Genomic DNA, 22623 nt, shown 5'->3' with positions numbered 1-22623 from the left:
ATAATTTTAACAGTTCCTCAAAAATCTGTGATGGTTGTAAAGCTGCTATTGAATATATGTACGAGAAAACAGTCAACAGAACAAAGAGAATTTTATACCAAAATACTATAGGTGGAAAACATAGTAAATCATCTGGATGTCGACGTAAACAAGCTAAATCCTTTTCATTTCATAAATCTGGAAGAAATAAAGCTGCTGGGAAAAATTCTACAGAAAGCTGTCGAAAAAAACAAACTATGCCAATCTACGTACGAAGGAAACTATGCCTAAAGGTGGGTATTAAGTTCGACTTTTTTCACTAAAGTGAAAACTAAAACAGTAAAAAAAGGCCTAAAATTATACATATTTGTTGCAGATTTTATTATAACTTGATGGGGAATAGCCCAAAGCAAGTTTTCAAAAAGTTTGTATTCCTTAAAAAGTATTATTAGAGAAAAGTAATCGTGAAAAAATGGTGATTTTAGCGGCTAAACTCGAACTTAATACTCACCTTAAAAGTTAGGCTTCATGTGAAATAAAAAATGCGTGAAATTTAATTATAATGTTAAATAAATAAAATGCTCAATTGCACAATTATTTTGTGAATTCAAACAGAATTTATTTCACAATCCTATTAGATATAATAAAGAGTAGTTTCGAGCAGTATACAAATTCAACTCAAGAATTTTTTTCTTTTTCTATACGAAGAAATTCTATAAAGTTGTATCCCTGCCAACATTTTTTGAATTTGGGGGCGCTTCTGAGAATCCCCACTACGTCGAAAACAATCATATACGACATCAAAAACTCGTCGGAAAAGCGCCGTCACTATTGAGAAGTTGTACCACGCCAAGTTGAGATAAGAAAGTAGTTATATTGGCAACACTACCTCAATTACCGCCAAAGAATAGATTTTAATTTTGTCATTGCACAATAACGTGTTTCCTGTATTCTGGTGCGGTAAGTGTGCATTTTGTTATTATTCGTGTATTAAAAACATATTTTGTTCTTCCCGCCTGTTAATTTTTCGCGACATTTTAATTAGGCCGACTTCGATGTCTTAGTAGTCAACTCAATTAAAAAACGTTCTGCTTTGAGGGTTGGTTGCTTGCAGTCAATCAATATGTGTTGCCAATCAGTCACTTGGTCAAAGGATAGTTAAAAAGTGTTTTAAATTTTTAGTATTTTAGAGTAAATTAGTCAGTGTCTGTAAAGACTAAACTTTTGGCATTCCATCATGTCCATGTGGTGTGGGGTTGGTGACCACGAACTAGTCGATGGTGTATTTGTTACAAATACTGAGCACATCAAGTTTATAAAAAAGTCCCATAAACATTTCCTTCCCCGCTCGAAAATATGCAAAAAATGCCATGAAGGAATGGAATACATGTATGCCTACAAATTGAAAAGGGCGAAATTGAAAAAAGTAAGGGACTCGAGAAGTGATTTAGATTCCGTATCTTCTGTACGTGCCTCAAATGCCTCGAGTAGTTCTCGAAATAGTTCCGCTGACCAAATAGATGCTATGGTGAATAAGACACCCCTACATCGCTCCTTAAGGGTTCAAAATGATTCAAGTGTGAACAATTCCAAGAACACAAGTCTGCCCATATTGCAGTTGCTACCAGAATATCAAATACTAACCACTCCAATTGTGAGTGCATGCGGCAGACAGGCATCAAGAGTCGATGAGAATGAGTTGGATGGCCAAACACCCAGAAGTCAAGAACTTGGTCATAATCTAAGTAACAATTTAATTTTTACTCCTACCATATACTTTGAAGACAATGAGCCCAACTGTGTTGAGGTGAGAACATCATCAGTGGCTGACACCAAGGGACAACAATCAAATCTTAGTGATGCCGAAAACAGCGTTGGAAATAGTTTTACATCAATTAGTATAAGTACGGCCGATACAGTTGTTCGATTAGTCCCTACAAAACCAGGTGAACTTCGTAAAATACTCAAACCCACAAACAACGGAAACCCGGTAAAATCTACATCCACGAATTTATCTAAAGTTCGTTTTGATTTGGGTGAAAAGTCACAAGTTTCTAAGACCGCATCAAATGCTTCTGTTACTCAACCAACTAAAATTACTGCCAGTGTCGTACCTCCGTCACCATCTAATGTGCGAAAATTTCAGCAACTTTTAACAAAGGTAGGAGGAAATCCGAGCAAGACAACCGAAGTTATTTCCTCGCCAACGTCAAATGTACGACTATCTCAGGAACCATCGACAAGTAGGGCAGATAAAACTGTAAACTCTAATTTACCTCAAGATCTATCAACAAGTGTTAGAGCAATCTCTTCGCCACCATCCAATGTTCGACTATCTCAGGAACCTTCGACAAGTACTGCAAATAAAAATTCTAACTCTAATGTTCATGTACCTCAAGACCTATCAACAACTGCAAGAGTTATCTCTTCGTCATCATCTAATGTTAGCATATCTCAGGAACTTACAACTAATACAACAAAAGCTGCTTCAAACAATCCTAAAAAATTGAAACCTTCACCATTATCCAATGTCCGTCTTTCTCAACAACCCTCGACAAGCACAGCAGCAGCATCAAAGAATGCAGCAATATCTACAAAGGAAACTGGATCGAAAATTAGTAATGTCAGACCTTCTGCAGAAACACCTTCGAGTCGAACCACAACTGCTACAACAGGGAAACGCCTATTTTCGGAACAGCAATGTGACGACATAGTTGTAGATGACGACGACGACGATGATGATGATGATCACCGATATAGTTTGAATGCGTTCAATGGCACACGGCTACCTCATGTACAGCCCATAATTAAAAGAAGTCGGCAGAACTTTACCCATCCCAATCCGGATGTCATGGATATTTATTTAAAAGGTACAACAGGTGGCTGAAACTGTTATATATTTTTAAATTAATATTTATAAGTAAGTTTACTTGCTTGTGTGTTGATCCAGTGTGTCAAAGGATTTCGAAAATCGTGGCGGGTTTTCATATTAAAAATGAGAGCAAGTCAATGTAGCCTGGGTTATAACGTGGTCACAGATTTTACGAGGACTCTTCGATTTCGATTACTTTTGTATTGGGAATTTGTTTCGTAGGTATTCTCAGTCGATCCACATCGATCTAATGTACTGAGTAGAAGCCTCTTTTTCCGAGATGCCCATTCAAAATATTGGTAACATCCTTAAACCGATGGTGAATATGAATGCAAAGACCTAATTGTGGACACAGTACCTCCTCATAATCCTTGAAAAGACTATTGAGTTCAAATTTTCTTCGAAATTGATATTTCGTAATCTTCGAAATCAACCAATTGGCTTCCCACATTTCTTTAATTTTTTTTGGCAAAAAAAGACGAAAGTTTGAAATCCACTAGGATAATCTTAGAAATCAACTGATGAATTTTTTTTAAATCAATTCCAATCGACTGAAATTTATAGGAGCATGGGATGTGGCTTTATTTTGGAGGCTGAGTATGTTTAGAGCCTATTCTTTATGAGAAAAATTCTTCTGCCACATCTATGGATGTTAGCCCGGGTTCCAAAATATTGCACAAGGTCGGTAGCTCTACATTACCCATTATTATTGCGTAACGGTTTAACTAGAATGGAGCTTATAGTGAAACTCAAGATTTCCTACCCTTCTTTTGTTGATAATATTGTTCCTAATTGATAATTTTCGTAATTTTCAAAAAATCGCAAAGACGAATTTCTCCAATTTTCAAAAATTAACTTAAAAAAAGTCTGTTGTAAAAATCCGAAAACTCCTCTGTCTACACTACCAAAATTAAAAAACTCATATTTAAAATATCAAAAAACTAATCTTCTGCTTAGGTTGAAAAGTCGTCTTTACAAAATCCAATTTTTAAAATTTTGAGAGATTTTTGTAGATTTTTTAAATTTAGATTTTAAAAATCTACTGTCGACACTACAACAATTGTAAAAATATACCAAATAATATCAATCCTTTCAAAATTTTTAAAAATTATAAAATTTATAAGTTTTTTTTTAAGTAGACTTCCAAAACCTGATAGTGTCTTGTCGTTAGGACTTTCAACACTTTTCTCGATTTCGAAAAACAAATCGTACTTCGCTTAAACAGACTCTAAATATATTGGATTTTAAAAGTCGTCTTTTCGATTTTTCTACCTTGTGAAAATTTGGACATGTCGTCTTTTCGACTTCTTGGAAAATTAGAAAAGACAAATTTTCAAGTTTCGTCTTTTTCAAACTTCAAAAAATCGACTTTTCGAGTTTTTCTCAAATTTTGAAAAGTTGGCTTTTTGATTTTATGACTTTTTAAGGTAGAATTACATACCATGCGTTCAATGCGTCCGATGATTGAAGAGTTGAAATTTCTCTTTGAAATCAAAAACTCGAATAGTCTGCCGCAAACAGAAAAAAATCAACCCTTCCATCAACGCACGGATTGACGCATGCTGTGTAATTCAACCTTTAGAAATTAGACTCTTAAAGTTTTTGAATTTAGACTTTTTAAAATAGTTCAGCAGCACAATGTTTGCCTTTTAACATCATTTTTAAAATAGCGTACTCTCAGATTTACCATTAATATTTGACTTTAGAGAACGATAATTGATTTTTGTCAATCGACTTTTAATAAAATCGAGGAAAATTCGAAATTCAAAAAATAGGGATAAAAAAGAAAATTTGTTGTAACAAAAATCTAGAAACGACTTAGAGAGGTCAGATAGCAATGTTGAAAAATGACTTCCTCGAGAGGTGTTCACACTTGTAACTTTAAATTTTTTTAAAAATATATGTAACGTAATTTTTAAATTATTTTTTGACACATGGATCAACCACAAGTTCAAAAATTATTTATATATTCGTAATTTACATTAGACTTTTAATTTTATAAGTAATTATAGCAATAATTGTATAAGTTATAGATTTCATCATGTTATCGTTATTTGACCTATCACCCACTAAACACAAACCTTATATAAAGTTGTCATAATTGTTACTATTCAATAAGTCCCTAGTGTTATGAATTTATTGTATTCATATTAAATTTTTTTGAAGTAATTTATTTTTTAATTTTAATAATTTGTTTTTCCATAATTTTTGTGCTAAATAAAACGATGTTATTAAAAAAGTCTTTCTAATTTATATACCGCTGGTCTGGAGAGTTCACACCACGTTTGCCATTTTATTTCTTCAGAAAGTTTTTGACAAAATTTTATTTCTATACAAAATTTTCTCAAAATTTTATTTCTCTTGAGAATTTTTTGACAAAATTTTATTTCTATAGAAAATTTTGTCAAAATTTTTTTATATGGAAAATTTTGTCAAAATTCCATTTATTTAGAAAATTTTGTCGAAATTTTATTTCTATAGAAAATTTTGTCAAAATTTTATTTCTATAGAAAATTTTGTCAAAATTTTTTTCTATAGAATATTTTGTCAAAATGTTTTCTATTGAGAATTTTATGACAAAATTAATTTCTATAGAAAATTTTGACAACATTTTATTTCTATAGAAAATTTTGTCAAAATATATATTTCAATAGAAAATTTTGTCAAAAATTTATTTCTATAGAACATTTTGTCAAAATTGTATTTCTATAGAAAATATTGTCAAAATTTTATTTCTATAGAAAATTTTGTCAAAATTTTATTTCTATAGAAAATTTTGTCAAAATTTTATTTCTATGAAAAATTTTGTCAAAATTTTATTTCTATAGAAAAATTTTTGACAAATTTTTTTTTCTATTGAAAATTTTTTGACAAATTTTAATTTCTATAGAAAATTTTGTCAAAATTTTATTTCTATAGAAAATTTTCTCAGAATTTTATTTCTATAGATTTTTTTTTTTGACAAATTTTTTTTTCTATTGAAAATTTTTTGACAAATTTTAATTTCTATAGAAAATTTTGTCAAAATTTTATTTCTATAGAAAATTTTCTCAGAATTTTATTTCTATAGAAAATTTTTTCAAACTTTTATTTATATAGAAAAATTTTTGACAAAATTTTAATTCTATAGAAAACTTTTGCACAAAATTTTATTTCTATAGAACATTTTGTCAAAATTTTTTCTATTGAAAATTTTATGACAAAATTTATTTCTATAGAAAATTTGTCAAAATTTATTTCTATAGAAAATTTTGTCACAATTTTATTTCTATAGAAAATTTGTCAAAATTTATTTCTATAGAAAATTTTGTCAAAATTTTATTTCTATAGAAACATTTTTGACAAAATTTATTTCTATAGAAAATTTTGTCAAAATTTTATTTCTATAGAAAATTTTTTTTAAATTTTATTTCTATAGACAATTTTTTCAAAATTTTATTTCGATAAAATATTTTGTCAAAATGTTATTTCTATAGACAATTTTTGACAAAATTTTATTTCTATAGACAAATTTTTCACAAAATTTTATTTCTATAGAACATTTTGTCAAAATTTTATTTCTATACAAAATTCATAGGAATTTTTTTTACAAATTTTATTTCTATTGAGGCTTTTTTGACAAAATTTTATTTCTATAGAAAATTTTGTCAAAATTTTATTTCTATAGACCATTTTATCAAAATTTTATTTCTATAGACCATTTTGTCAAAATTTTATTTCTATAGAAAAATTTTGGCAAAATTTTTTTCTATTGAAAATTTTTTGACAAAATTTATTTCTATATAAAATTTTCTCAAAATTTTATTTCTATAAAAAATTTTGTCAAAATTTTATTTCTATAGAAAATTTTCTCAAAAATTTATTTCTATCGAAAATTTTCTCAAAATTTTATTTCTATAGAAAATTTTCTCAAACAAAATTTTTTCTATTGAAAATTTTATGACAAAATTTATTTCTACACCCAAAGAAATTTGTTAGTAGGGACAGCAGAAAAGTCTGCTAAAACAGCAGAAAGTCTGCTGAAAAAGGGACAGCAGTCATTGTTTGCTGAAATAGCAAACATTTCCTGCTATTTTTGAAGCTCGATTACACTAAGACATGTTTTATTTTGGATAAAACAAATAAAAATGTCAACTTAGGAGCTATCCTAACATAGTTAACACATTTATTTCTATAGAAAATTTTTTCAAAATTTTATTTTTTATAGAAAATTTTGTTAAAATTTTATTTCTATAGAATTTTTTTTTTTAAATTTTATTTCTATTGATAATTTTGTCGATATTTTATTTCTATAGAATATTTTGTCAAAATGTCATTTCTATGGAAAAATTTTGACAAAATTTTATTTCTATAGACAAATTTTTGACAAAATTTTATTTCTATAGAAAATTTTTTTGACAAAATTTTATTTCTATAGAACATTTTGTCAAAATTTTATTTCTATAGAAAATTTTTTCAAAATTTTATTTTTAAAGAAAATCTATCTTTATAGAGTATTCGTCCAACATTTGCACTCATCGTGTTTCAATGCCCTCGAAAAGGGCTGACCCCATCGAATGCCGTTTGAATTAAAGTCATCTTTCGATTAATATACTTATAGTAAAAAAATCAAAAAAAAATCTTTTTTTAAAACGACTTTTAAAGATTTTTAAAGGTTTCTCAAAAATAAAATCAAAATAAGTTTGACATAAATTACCTCATTAACTCCCCGTAATAATCGAAGAGTTGTCAACAATAATATTCATATTCCCAAATGTTGCAATTCAATTATACATTTTTTTCAATAATGTTATTTTCTTTATTTATTTATTTTTATGTAGTTTCGTCGATTCATTTAATCGGGGTTTCTTTCAGTTTATAACACATTTAGTAAGAAAATAATTGAATTCAATTTATTACGCTATATAGTTTTTAGTTGGTTTTTGGGATTTCCTTGTTTTCTCTTCAATTTTGTTTTCGTTTGGTTATATTTATTATCAATTGGTAATTAAATATATTCATATGTATAACTTACATTTCATTTTTTTTCATACACTGATAAATTACATCCATTAAACAACATTTTTCGTTTCGTTTCACAAAAGGATTGAATCTGAATATTGGGGTTTTGCTCATTTACACACAAGAATATTTTAATCATGAAATTAGTAAAAAAGAATTATTTTTTGCTAATTGAAATTGGAAAATGGTTTTATGAATCGATATTATAAAAAATAAAATCGTTGTTTTAATTAATTAATTAATCCAAATTAAAATTTACATCAGTTCATTAAAAACTTAATTTAATAAAAACACAAATTAAATAAAAAAAGAAATAATACTGAATGAATAAATCAATCATTTTTATTTTTATTAATTAATTAATAAAAATAAGTCAGTGATATATTTTTGTGTGTGTATTGATTCTGTTTAATTTTACTGTTATTTTTATTTTTTGTTAAAAAACTACATAGACTATAGTAACTTTAATTAATTAAATTTATTTATGTATATTTTCTATTATAAGTACATATGTATGTATGGCAATATTTGCAAAGTTAGCTTTTTAGCAGCAATCCTGCTTCATCGCAATATCGTTCCTCTGATGGTTGATATTTTTTGTTATTAATTTTTACATTCTTTGTATATTTCTTTTGCAAAAAGAATGAATGAATTTTCAGCATATGTATTACATGTGGAGATTTTTTTCAGAGTGTGTTGATTGGTTCAGCCATAGATCTGTACATTTTTTTTTATTTTTAAATAATCTTTAACGCACATTGGATTTATTACTGTTACCACGAGATTGATGTAATTATTACGTATCACCTTTAGCGGCAATCAAACAATTACACAACATAATAATACATATCATTTTGTGAAATTCAAAAAAGTTTTACTTTTATACACCCGAGGAAATAAATCTGTAATCGACAAAAAAGCAATGCATTCCCTGCTTGCTAAAATACCAAGAAGTATGCTGAAATAGTAAAACATTATTGTTTGCGGAGATAGCAAACTTTTATAAACTCTATAAAATCAATTCGATCCTTTTGTCTGCGAAAAAGTCTCCAGCAAACGTTACAGACACTTATATGCAAAAGCTTCTCATACACTTTTTTAGAAAAAAAAACTTCACTGACGCTTTTTTCCAGAAAAAAACTCACAGATACTTGTTTCAAGGAACAAAACTCACAGAATTTTTTTTGTCAAGAAACAAAACTCGCAGACACTTTTCTAGAAAAAGTCTCACAGACTCTTATTTCAAGAAAAAAGCCTCAAAGAAGAAAAAACCTCAGAAACTTTTCTAGAAAAAAACTCACAGACGCTTTTCTTCTAAAAAAAGGTTCGCAGACCCGATTACCACAGATAGTAGAATTCTACCACAAGTGATAGATTTTTTACTGTTTGGAAATAAAATTTTATTGTAGATTGGTAGAATTCTTGATTTTCTACAAAAAAATTTTTTTTTTTTTTAAAATCTGTAGAAATAAAATTTTGAAAAAATTTATGGATATAAAATTTTGAAAAGCCATTGTTTTTAAGCTGTTTAAGCTGAAATCAAAACAACAATAATGATTGAAGAATAAAGCAACAATAACAAACAAAACAAATCAAATAAAATTTTGACATAATTTTCTAGAAAAATAAAATTTTGGCAACATTTTCTAAAGAGGTAAATTTGAACAAAATTTACTATAGAGGTAAATTTAAAATTTTGACATAATTTGCTAAGAAAAAAGATGTTGGCAAAATTTTCTAGAGTAACAAAATTTAGACAAAATTTTCTAGAAAAAAAAATTTAAATTTAAAAATTTGACATAATTTTCTAAGAAATAAGATTTTGACAAAACTTTCTATAGGTAAATTTTGTCAAATTTATTTTATAGAAATAAAATTTTGACAAAATTTTCTACAGAGGTAAATTTTAGAAAAATTGACTATAGAGGTAAATTTTGACAAAACGTTCTATAGAAGTAAATTTTGACAAAATTTTCTAGAGAAATAAAATTTTGACACAATTTTCTAGAGAAATAAATTTTTGACAAAATTTTCTAGAGAAATAAAATTTTGACAAAATTTACTATAGAGGTAAATTTAAAAATTTGACATAATTTTCTAAGAAATAAGATTTTGACAAAATTTTCTAAAAATTTACCAATTTTGTCAAATTTATTTTATAGAAATAAAATTTTGGCAAAATTTTCTACAGAGGTAAATTTTGGAAAAATTGACTATAGAGGTAAGTTTTGACAAAATTTTCTATAGAAGTAAATTTTGACAAAATTTTCTAGAGAAATAAAATTTTGACAAAATTTTCTAGAGAAATACAATTTTGACCAAATTTTCTAGAGAAATAAAGTTTTGACAAAATTTTCTAGAGAAATCAAATTTTGACAAAATTTAGTATAGAAGTAAATTTAAAATTTTGACATAATTTTCTAAGAAATAAGATTTTCACAAAATTTTCTAGAGGTAAATTTTGTCAAATTTATTTTATAGAAATAAAACTTTGACAAAATTTTCTACAGAGGTAAATTTTGGAAAAATTGACTATAGAGGTAAATTTTGACAAAATTTTCTAGAGGTAAATTTTGACAAACTTTCCTATAGAAATACAATTTTGACAAAATTTTCTAGAGAAATAAAATTTTAGCAAAATTTTCTAAAGAGGTAAATTTTAGCAAAATTTACTATAGAGGTAAATTTAAAATTTTGACATAATTTTCTAAGAAATAAGATGTTGGAAAAATTTTCTAGAGTAACAAAATTTTGACAAAATTTCTAAAAAAATAAAATTTAGACAAAATTTTCTAGAGAAATAAAATTTTGACAAAATTTTCTAGAGAAATAAAATTTTGACAAAATTTTCTAGCGAAATAAAATTTTAACAAAATTTTCTAAAGAGGTAAATTTTAGCAAAATTTACTATAGAGGTAAATTTAAAATTTTGACATAATTTTCTAAGAAATAAGATGTTGGCAAATTTTTTTAGAGTAACAAAATTTTGACAAAATTTCTAAAAAAATAAAATTTAGACAAAATTTTCTAGAGAAATAAATTTTTGACAAAATTTTCTAGAAAAATAAAATTTGCACAAAATTTACTATAGAGGTAAATTTAAAAATTAAGAAATAAGATTTGGACAAAATTTTCGAGAGGTAAATTTTGTCAAATTCAGTTTATAGAAATAAAATGTTGACAAAATTTTCTACAGAGGTAAATTTTGGCAAAATTTACTATAGAGGTAAATTTTGACAAAACTTCCTATAGAAGTAAATTTTGACAAAATTTTCTAGAGAAATAAAATTTTGACAAAATTTACTTCTATAGAATAAATAACATTTTGACAAAATTTTCTAGAGAAATAAAATTTTGGCAAAATTTTCTACAGAGGTAAATTTTGGCAAAATTTACCATAGAGGTAAATTTAAAATTTTGACATAATTTTCTAAGAAATAAGATGTTGGCAAAATTTTCTAGAGTAACAAAATTTTGACAAAATTTCTAAAAAATAAAATGTTGACAAAAATTTTTAGAGAAATAAAATTTTGACAAAATTTTCTAGAGAAATAAAATTTTGACAAAATTTTCTAGAGAAATAAAATATTGCCAAATTTTCTATAGAAGTAAATTTTGACAAAATTTTCTAGAGGTACAATTTTTCAAATTTATTTTGGCAAAATTTTCTACAGAGGCAAATTTTGGCAAAATTCACTATAGAGGTAAATTTTGGCAAAATTTACTATAGAGGTAAATTTTGACAAAATTTTCTATAGAAGTAAATTTTGACAAAGTTTTTTGACAATTTTGATAAAAGCTTTTGAGAAATAAAATGTTGACAAAATTTTCTAGAGAAATAAACTTTTGGCAGCATTTTGATCAAAAACTTCAAAATAGAATTTTGTAAATTTGGTAGATTGTTGGTAATATTTTCTTAAAATTTTGGTAGATTATTTTTGGCACCAATGACAACCGTAATCTCAGTCTGTTCGACTATTGCGCCTGGGGCAATTCGGATGGTAAGATTGGCACTACGAAAGTGTCGGTCATCTCAAGACGGCGCATCGCCGGCTTTGTCAGTCGTTTGATGGGCATAATTCGTGCCAAATTCGAACAAAGGAATATTATCACCTCAAACATGTTTCAGTAGCAAAATGTTATTTTTAGACGGGGAAGATGCATAATTTTTGCGGCAGAAATGTTGTTTTCTCGCCAAACATATACATGGTTGCCGAAATCAGATACACAATTTCAGAGAAAATAACATGGTGGCGACAAACATGTTACATATTCCCCGTCCAAAAATAACATTTTGCTTTTGAAACATGTTTGCGATGATCATATTCCTTCTCTGGATGTAAATTGATTCTAAAATATATGTTATTGTCTCCTTTTTTGCTTTTGAACAATAAAATTAAAAATATAGATCTTTACTTTGTTGTATTTCATATCAGCCACCCTTCTTAATATACATATTGTTTTTATTGTGTTACTATAGTCCCTTTCCTTTGAGCTTAACATGGAATCGGGCATGTTAAGCTCAATGATAAGAGAGAAGTTCACCAATGTGGTATCACAATGGACTGAATAGTCTAAGTGAACCTGATACATCGGGCTGCCACCTAACCTAACCTAACAATAGTCCCTTCGTGAAATTTTTTGTTCGTTTCAGCCGAACTAAAACATGTTTTACAGCAATCGAGCTTAAAATGTTTCAGCAAACTGTGACTACTTTTCCTTTTTCAGTAGACGTTCTGGGGGGTTACTCTGTATTGCGATGCGTAAGAAAAATTGTCGCGAATCGAGTAATTGGTACTCAGTAATTCGTTTTCGTATCTACCTTGCGCATCTAGTTTTCGCAAATCTGGCATCACCGCACTCTATAATGCGAAAGCGTATGTCAAACTCGTTCGTTGATCGCAAAAATCGTGCGCAAACAAAATAGCAATCGCAAAGTAACAAACATGTAAGTAAGCACAATTAAATTTTTATATTTGTATCTAAATTGTTTATTGTTTTAGGGAAAAACCAAAAAAGTTACAGACACAGCAACGTCAGTTCCAAACTTTGGTAGACTTTATGGTCTCTTCCGCAGTTACCTCAAATTGTATGTGCTTGGGACAAAGTATTCGTTCAATCACCTCGCAAACTTCTTTTAAGCAGCGCGACATAGATTGCTCTGATAGTCCTAATAGATGGTCTTGGCCGATTTGGTGTTGATAACCACCTTGTCCAAGCAATTTCAAAGCAGCGGCCACTTTTATTGGAGTTGGAATGGCTGTGGATTTATTTGGAACGACGAGGTCGTCTTTAATAGCGTTTAATACATACATAAACGCATCTTTATTAAGACGAAAATTTTGTATAAATCTATAAAAATGAAATATTCGAAAACGTTAGTCACATAATTTGAGTTTCCATTTTCTTACCCGTGGTCACTTAGGTAGAGTATATTTGACCGATCTCGCAAAATTCTTCTTGTAATTCGTTCATGTTAATTTTCTTCAAACCATAACGCTATCGAATCCATAATTATTACTTTTTTGTTATAAACGATTAGCAAGTTTTAAAAGAACACGCACCGAACGGAAGATTGTTTAAAATGTTTTTATTTACAATTTTTTGACATTTCTTTTTATCATTTTCGTTATTGTTTACATTGTGCAGCCAGCGTTGTCATATTTTCGCTTTATTTTGCTAAAGCGTTACCATATTTTCAGTTTACTTTGCGAAAGCGTTTGCGCAAGTGATACAGAGTACCGAATTGTACTCTTAACGCATTTAACTATCGCATCGCATTTGCTTTCGTATCGCAATACAGAGTAACCCCCCTGCTGTTTTAGCAGACTTTTCTGCCGTGTCTACTAACCTATTTCTTTGGGTGTAGTACTCTTTAGATTATATTTTTATTTCTCTTGATAATATTTGTATTTCTCTTTGGGTCTCTAGATTACATGTTTATTTCTTTTTGGTTTAGTGGGTTAAGAAAATAGCATAAGAAGTTATCTATTTTAGCAAGTAGTGACTGCTTTTCCTCTTCAGTCCATGTTTTGTGTAGTAGGGTCTTGGACCCATGCCTTTGTTAGGCTCTTTTTCATGGACAAATTATGATAATTTACCTAAAAACGTTTTGGTGTCCTCTTGATGTAATTGAAATATCAAATTTGTTTATACTACTCCCATTGTGCGTTGTAATGTCTGAAGAAATTTCCCTTACGCCGGAACGATCAGCCGATATTTGAAGTGTATTTATTTTTACTTTTGAAAATTTCTCACACTGTTTCATTTTACACCGAATAAAAAAAAAAAAAAAAAAAACAAACAAAAAAATAGTAAAATTTTCGCAAAATTTTTCATTTTTAATAATTTAAATAATTAAAAATTACATTTATTACAAATATGAACGTAAACATTACAGAAAAAAGTCTATACAGCAATTGATAAAATACTAATACGATTTTATGAAAATTGAAAATTATGTAGTAGTTGTTTTTTTTACACAAAATCTTTTAAAAGAAAATAATAGCCTATGACTTAAATCTAAATAAAAAAACATACAATAGAAGGTGGACAGAAATAATACAAGAAAACTAGAAACTAAAAGCTAAAATGAATAGCTAAAATTTCGAATTTAAAAGCTTTATTATTATTTTAAATATATATAAAAAATAACACAAATAAGGAGAAACTTAAAAAATACAATATCGTTCGACGCTTTTTATTTTTAATTAAAAAAAAAATTTAGAAGCATTTTATGGGTTTGTTTTTTTTTAGGAGATACAAATACAGAGTATGTCTAAAAAAGGAATGAATATCACTTTTGTAAATTTCGTTCATTTCATAAAGAAATTTGAAATTGTTGGGTTTCGATTTCAATTAGTTTTTGAATAAATAATGAAGGATTCTTAAATTTTAACAAAATGCCACTAACATTTGAAAATGATTTGAATTCAATTCGTTTTCAACATATGTTCTTTGAAATCGATTTAAATTCCAATATTTTTCTAAGATGTGAAAATGATTTGAATTCATTATGCTTTTAAAAAAATATTCTTTGAAATCGATTTAAATTCTAATAATTTTCAAAGCTTTGTGTTTAAAGTTTGGAATCGAGAAGATTTTTTTGTAATAAATTTTAGAACTCAAATTAGAGAGAAAGCTGAAAATTCTATCTCTCTCTATGTTTCAGTGCGTTTTCTTTTGTTCTTACATAATTAAAAATTGTTTAAAAATTTCTAGTAACTAAAACTATTTCCTTAAGGACGTTGTTGTTGTTGTTGCTGCACTTGTGCTGACTCCATTCGTTGGCTTTTCAAAGCGTTGCGTTAAAGAAGCTACCGAGGAATTTGGTAATTTTGCAGTTGGTGCCGTTGGGGGCCTTGGTGTAACTTTCGCCGCCGAACCGGCCATCGATGTAGAAGAGCCCGAATTGGCCTTTTTCCCTTGATTTGAAAATGAAGGCTTAGCTGATAGAGGTTTTGGTTTCTGTATGGTAGCACTTATGGGCCTGGATGTGCTTGAATTACTCGTACTAGTACTAATACTACTGCTAGAGTTTGTGGTGGGCGGCAGTGATTTTTGCGTTGATGGCTTTGTAAAACTCTTTGCTCTATTAGCTGCTGCTGCTGATGTTGTGTTGTTACTATTATACCGGTTAGTTGTGGTATTAGCACCAGAATTTGTTGCATTGGTCGCTGGTTTAAAACTAGAAAATGCTGTGGTTGGTGATAAATCCGACCTGGTGGGTGCCACTCGGGCAATGGGTGCATTTACTGGAGCTGGTCTTAAATATGAGGCCGGCTGTGTGTTAGGCTTGCTGGCCATGCTCGTTGATATATCTCTGGGTTTTTCCTCCTTTTTACTTTTGATCTCCTCTTTGGGTTTGGCTTTAACTAAACTAGATGCTGCGGCCGAGTATATGGAGTCTCCACCATTACGTTTCTCCATTTCATTGACTATTTCCCCCAATAGACCCAAATCATTGCTGCTGGCCACACTACTACGTTGGCTACCCACTAAATCGATACGTTTGAGGGTCTGAGCAGCAGGTGGTATTTCATCTATAACCGAATAGATGTTATCACCCGCATCCGAGACCCTATGACGTACCGGAGAATCTTGTTCGGCCTCTTCGGAAAATTCACAATCATCGTACATGTGCTCGGGTCCTCTTGGAACGGCTATAGGCAATTGGTAACCCGATGAAGTGGTAGAGTTCGTTTTCTTTAGCGGAGGAGGTCTGGGCGGTGGACTTTTGGGCCTTTGGCCATTCAATGTTTGTGATGACACAGCACTGCGTGGTCTTGCTGAACCAGGGGGACCACTTTGCCGCATAGAGCCGAAGCTTTGAATATTCGTTTTCTTGGTGGGTGACCTCATAGACTGGGCCCGTTTAACCAAATTTTTGGTTTCCTCCTCTTTGGGCGTTAATTCCGAATCCGAATTCGATGATTCCCCCTGGGGGGCTTGCTGCATGGGTATGGGTGCTGATATTTCAAGATTTTTCAATTTCTCACGATCCATATAGGTTTTCTCTTTCATGGGAGGTTTTTCATCCTTTTTCAAAAACGAAGTAATTCTACGTATGGTTCCATCTTTTTTAATATTCAATTTAGGATCCGTATGCAAAGGCACAGGTGGTGGCGGTGCTGGTTTCAATGGGTCTCCTGGAGCCACAGGGGCTGGTCTTGAAGGAGTCAAATCCGTAGAGCTACCCATGGCCTTTAAGGGTAAAGCCACTGTGGATTTTTCCAAAACTGGCATGGAAATTATTGGTCTTGCAGTAGATCCAGGATTTGGTGGTGGTAAAGCCGGAGCTATGGCCCCATTACAACTGGGCGGAGGTGGAGCTTTCCGGGTCAAAGTTCCATTCATTTTCACATCATTACCAATGCTTTGCTTGATAGGAGGTGGTGGTGCCGCTCTCTGTGGTACTTGCAATGAACTATCCTGTTGCAAGGTTGGCTGCACATAGGCCACATTGGGCCCAGTGAAATTATTCGTAGGCGATGTGGCATCATTGAGTGGTCGTAGAGTGAAACCTTTAAATTTCCCATATAAACCGTTGCCCATGTCATTGGAATCACTAGGCGATTTGAGTAAGGCTGAATTCATATCATCTGTACTGCTGGGTGTTGATTTGGGTAAACCATTGGCATTCGTTTGATTGGCATTGTTGCCATGAGGACCGCCACCGCCACGAGAGGGTGGTTGTTTTGCACCGCTTGCAGATTTGATACTAAAAATTTTCGGATAGAAGATAAAAAAGAGATAGAGTTAATACAAAATCTAAAACTATACTGAGGTGGAACGGATTAACACCATTAAGTAGAGGATAGGCTTTAGAGTGCAGAGTAGAGGCAATTGAGTATTTTTGCTTAAAGTTTTTTTTTTGTTGTTTTGTTTAATGTAAGGCATAACATACCCATGCAATAGTTGGCTTTAATGAGTAAAGAGGTTTGTGGTACCACCATACATTCATACATACCACCCATCACCATGCAGTATACACATAAAGACGCATACAAAAATGCTTAAGTCGGACAAGGTAGCGTTTAAAATGAGCGAAAATAATAAAAAAAATCTAAAGCTTAAATAAAAATAAAATTTAAAGAAAGGAAGAAAGTGAGGAAATTATGATGGACGAATGGATGGATGGATGAATACCCATGAACACCATGCATGACATTACCAATGAAAAAAAACAAGAAATGCACCACAAAACGTAAAAGGAAATGCAATGAAATTTTATGCAATAAAAAAATTTATTTAAATTAATATTAAATAATAAACGATAACATTTAAATACACAAAATTTATAACAAAAAAAACTTATTAATAATTTTTTAATTCTATTTTAACTGAGCAAATTTCTAAAGAATAAAAATTCTACATCGAAATGAATTTAGAGCAATGAAGTAATCTGTTTTTTTTTTTTAATTTCTTAAAAAAAAAAAACGAACAAATTTCCTATTCGAAAATAAAGAATTTTTTATTGTGTGTTGGTGGGCTGAAAGGATGGACTAAAAACCTAAGAGTCGAAATTTAAATAAATTTTAATTTAATTTAATTTTAATTCATTTACCAACACTACCAATTTTTCTTTTGGGTGTAAATTCCTATTTTATAAACACACTGGTATTAAAGCCTAGTCTGTAGACTAAATTTGGTTAACTATAGTTTATAACAAATAGTCCAAGACACACGTTAGGTAGATAATAAACCTATCTATATATATATATATATACCCCATATATAACTCTAATTAACACTTTTTGAACTCTTAAAAAATCTACTGCTAGGTCTAATTAAAATTGTTTATACATTACATCTAAATATCTAATACAATTAATTTAAATATATTCTACTTTTAATAGACAGACTTAAAATTTGAATACATATTGTAAAGATAAGAAACTAAAAAAACGCGTAATATCATAATAAACATAAAAGTATATAAGACAAAGGCGCATGCATATACAGTTGAAGGAAATTAAATTAGAAAGGAAGGCAAACAATAATAATAATAATAATCCAAATTATTTATGATGTAATCGTTAACGTTAAGTAGAATAAAACACAACAGCAACAAAAAATTTTTAGAGCAGTTATAACCTTGTTTGGTTGCTTCTTTGAAAGAAGCGGGCTTTTGTTCACAAGTAAAAAGAGTGTAATAATATCGAATTTATTTCATGCTTTGATGGTTTCGAAAATGAGAAAAAAATATGAGATTATTGCTTCTCTCTACATTTTTTAGAGGAATTTAGTGGAAAAGAGTTAATAAAAAATTTAATGTTTAGAAAATGTCTTATTCGAATACACAAAATTAACATGTCCGATAAGGTCGGTACTATTTTTTATTTAAAATTCAAAATAAAGATACGGGTTTTCAGCAAAACCTAACCTAACTTGGCGTTGATAGTGTAAAGCATCAAGTCAATAATAAATTCTGTTTTGGTAAAAAGGAAACTAAATATTTGCAAAAATGTAAGATAATAGAATTTTTCTATAGAAATAAAATTTTGACAAAATTTTCAATAGAATTTGTCTATAGATTTTTTTTGACAACATTTTCTATAGAAATAAAATTTTGACAAAATTTTCTATATAAATAAAATTTTGACAAAATTTTCCTATAGAAATAAAATTTTGAAAAATTTTCTATAGAAATAAAATTTTGCAAAAATTTTCTATAGAAATAAAATTTTGCAAAAATTTTCTATACAAATAAAAACTTGCAAAAAATGTCTATAGAAATAATATTTTGACAAAATTTTCTATAGAAATAAAATTTTGACAAAAAAAATCTATAGAAATAATATTTTGACAAAATTTTTCTATAGAAATAAAATTTTGAGAAAATTGTCTATAGAAATATAATCTTGACAAAATTTTTGTATAGATATAAAATTTTGACAAAATTTTTGTATAGATATAAAATGTTGACAAAATTCTCTATAGAAATAAAATGTTGACAAAATTCTTCTATAGAAATAAAATTTTGACAAAATTCTCTATAGAAATAAAATTATGACAAAATTTTCGATAGAAATAACATTTTGACAAAATTTTCTATAGAAATACAATTTTGACAACATTTTCGACATTTTTTTGTCGGAAAAGCCAATTTTCGTAGTTACAGGCGCACAGTTGGTAGAATTCTACCAAAAACGGTAGATTTTTCCAAACTGTTCTATAGAAATAAAATTTTGCAAAAATTTTCTATAGAAATAAAATTTTGACAAAATTTTCTATAGAAATAAAAATTTGCAAAAAATTTCTATAGAAATAATATTTTGACAAAATTTTCTATAGAAATAAAATTTTGATAAAATGTTTCTATAGCAATAAAACTTTGAGAAAATTGTCTATAGAAATAAAATGTTCGAAAATTTTTTGTCGGAAAAGCCTATTTTCGTAGTTACGGTCACAGTGGTAGAATTCCAAAAAAATGGTGTATTGTTTAGAGACTTTTCTATAGAAATAAAATTTTGAAAACATTTTCTAGAGACAAAATTGTGACGAAATTTTCTATTGAAATAAAATTTAGACAACATTTTCTACAGAAATAAAATTTTGACAAAATTTTCTGTAGAAATTAAATTTTGACAAAATTTTCTATAGAAATAAAATTATGACAAAATTTTCTATAGAAATAAAATTATGACAAAATTTTCGATAGAAATAAAATTTTGACAACATTTTTTATAAAAATAAAATTTTGACAAAATTTTCGACAATTTTTTGTCGGAAAAGCCTATTTTCGTAGTTAAGGGCACAGTTGGTAGAATTCTACCAAAAACGGTAGATTTTTACAAATTGCTCTATAGAAATAAAATTTTGTAAAAATAAAATTTTGACAAAATTTTCTATAGAAATAAAATTATGACAAAAAATTCCAAAGAAATAAAATTTTGACAAAATTTTTTATAGAAATAAAATGTTGACAAAATTTTCGACAATTTTTTGTCGGAAAAGCCCATTTTCGTAGTCACTGGCACAGTTGGTAGAATTATACCAAAAACGGTAGATTTTTACAAATTGTTCTATAGAAATAAAGTTTTGTAAAAATTTTCTATAGAAATAAAATTTTGACAAAATTTTCTATTGAAATAAAATTTTGACAAAATTTTCTATTGCAATAAAATTTAGACAAATTATTCTATAGAAATAAAATTATGACAAAAATTTCGATAGAAATAAAATTTTGACAAAATTTTAGACAATTTTTTGTCGGGAAAGCCTATTTTCGTAGTTACGGGCACAGTTGGTAGAATTCTACCAAAAACGGTAGATTTTTACAAACTTTTCTATAGAAATAACATTTTTACAAAATTTTCTATAGAAATAAAATTTTGCAAATCTTTTCTATAGAAATTCAAATTTTGCAAAAAATTTCTATAGAAATAAAATTTTGCAAAAATTTTCTATAGAAATAAAATTTTAACAAAATTTTCTATAGAAATAAAATTTTGACAAAAAAAAATTCTATAGAAATAAAATTTTGACACAATTTTGTATAGAAATAAAATTTTTGACAAAATTTTCTATAGAAATTAAATTTTGACAAAATGTTCTATAGAAATATCATTTTGACAAAATTTTCTATAGGAATAAAATTTTGACAAAATTTTCTATAGAACTAAAAATTTGCAAAAATTTTCTATAGAAATAAAATTTGACAAAATTTTCTATAGAAATAAAATTTTGACAAAATTTTCTATAGAAATAAAATTTTGACACAATTTTCTATAGAAATAAAATTTTGAGAAAATTTTCTATAGAAAAAAAATTTTAATAAAATTTTCTATAGAAATAACATTTTGACAAAATTTTCTATAGAAATAAAATTTTGACACAATTTTCTATAGAAATAAAATTTTGTCAAAATTTTCTATAGAAATAAAATTTTGACAAAATTTTCTATAGAAATAAAATTTTGATAAAATTTTCTATAGAAATGAAATTTTCTATAGAAATAAAATTTTGCAAAAATTTCCTATAGAAATAAAATTTTGCAAAACTTTTCATACAAATAAAATTGTGCAAAAATTTTCTTTAGAAATAAAATTTTGCAAAAATTTTCTTTAGAAATAAAATTTTGACAAAATTTTCTATAGAAATAAAATTTTGAAAAAATTTCCTATAGAAATAAAATTTTGACAAAATTTTCTATAGAAATAAAATTGCCATCATTTTCTATAGAAATAAAATATGGTCAAAATTTTCTATAGAAATAAAATTTTGACAAAATTTTCTGTAGATATAAAATTTTAATAAAATTTTCTATAGAAATAACATTTTGACAAAATTTTCTATAGAAATAACATTTTGACACAATTTTCTATAGAAATAAAATTTTGACAACATTTTCTATAGAAATAAAATTTCGACAAAATTTTTTATAGAAATAAACTTTCGACAAAATTTTCTATATAAATAAAATTTTGACAAAAAAATTCGATAGAAATAAAATTTTGACAAAATTTTCTATAGAAATAAAATTTTGACAAAATTTTTCTATAGAAATAAAATTTTGAGAAAATTGTCTATAGAAATAAATATTCGATATTTTTTGTCGGAAAAGCCAATTTTCGTAGTTACGGTCACAGTTGGTAGAATTCTACCAAAGTTGGTGAATTTTTTACAAACTTTCTATAGAAATAAAATGTTCACAATATTTTTCATAGAAATAAAATTTTGACAAAATTTTCTATTGAAATAAAATTTTGACAAAATTTTCTATTGAAATAAAATTTTGACAAAATTTTCTATTGAAATAAAATTTTGACAAAAAATTTCTATATAAATAAAATTTTGACAAAATTTTCTATAGAAATAAAATGTTGACAAAAAGGGATAGATTTGACTATCGCAATAATAAAATTTTGCCAAAGTCTATATCCATTTTCCCTCGATCATAAACGTTCATTAGAAAATTGTGAATTCGATGAAAATGTAGATCTTAATGAAAAAAGCCATTGTTCGAAATAGGAACTCAACTGTTTTTAATTTTGGGGATTTTCCAATTCAGCAAAGAAATTCCACTTTACATGTTTTATAAAATTGACAGTTGACAGTTGACAGTTGGTCAAAATAGATTAATCGTCATTACGAAAAATTCACCAAACATTTGATAAAACTATCCCCACATTAAGTGGCGATTTTTTGAAAATTTATTGAAAGACTCGAATTCTTTCGGACTCGGCTAAAAGAGGTCGGTCTTTGTGATTGCGATGAGTATGTATTTCATTTATAAAACCAAAGAAAATAAATTAATAAAAAATGTT

At 27.7% G+C, this 22623-nt stretch overlaps 2 protein-coding genes and 2 long non-coding RNA genes across 4 annotated transcripts in view; 2 read left to right on the top strand and 2 right to left on the bottom strand.

Annotated features, from left to right (window-relative positions):
• Window positions 1-1092: 1092 nt before the first annotated feature.
• Window positions 1093-3284, top strand: LOC142222466 (uncharacterized). Its single transcript, XM_075292622.1, has one exon. The coding sequence runs from the start codon at window positions 1217-1219 to the stop codon at window positions 2864-2866; it is 1650 nt and encodes a 549-aa protein (XP_075148737.1). The 5' UTR covers window positions 1093-1216; the 3' UTR covers window positions 2867-3284.
• A 9303-nt stretch (window positions 3285-12587) lies between these two features.
• Window positions 12588-13242, top strand: LOC142222464 (uncharacterized). Its single transcript, XR_012718314.1, has 2 exons — window positions 12588-12800; window positions 12856-13242. It is a non-coding gene; the product is annotated as an uncharacterized LOC142222464 (long non-coding RNA).
• LOC142222465 (uncharacterized) lies at window positions 12820-14182 on the bottom strand. Its single transcript, XR_012718315.1, has 2 exons — window positions 13264-14182; window positions 12820-13204 (listed from the first exon to the last, which is right to left on the bottom strand). It is a non-coding gene; the product is annotated as an uncharacterized LOC142222465 (long non-coding RNA).
• Window positions 14183-14429: 247 nt separating this feature from the next.
• Meltrin (disintegrin and metalloproteinase domain-containing protein meltrin) overlaps window positions 14430-22623 on the bottom strand; it is a 340608-nt gene continuing 332414 nt past the window's right edge. Inside the window, exon 10 of the mRNA XM_075292619.1 lies at window positions 14430-17072. Within this exon, the coding sequence (XP_075148734.1) occupies window positions 15083-17072 (1990 nt within the window). The 3' untranslated portion in view covers window positions 14430-15082. The remainder of the gene's footprint in view (window positions 17073-22623) is intronic.

The sequence above is a fragment of the Haematobia irritans genome, chromosome 1 (assembly GCF_050003625.1).
Source record: "Haematobia irritans isolate KBUSLIRL chromosome 1, ASM5000362v1, whole genome shotgun sequence".
Classification (NCBI taxonomy): domain Eukaryota; kingdom Metazoa; phylum Arthropoda; class Insecta; order Diptera; family Muscidae; genus Haematobia; species Haematobia irritans.
Note: the sequence above shows the minus strand (reverse complement) of the source record. Positions and strands in the feature narration are given on the sequence as shown.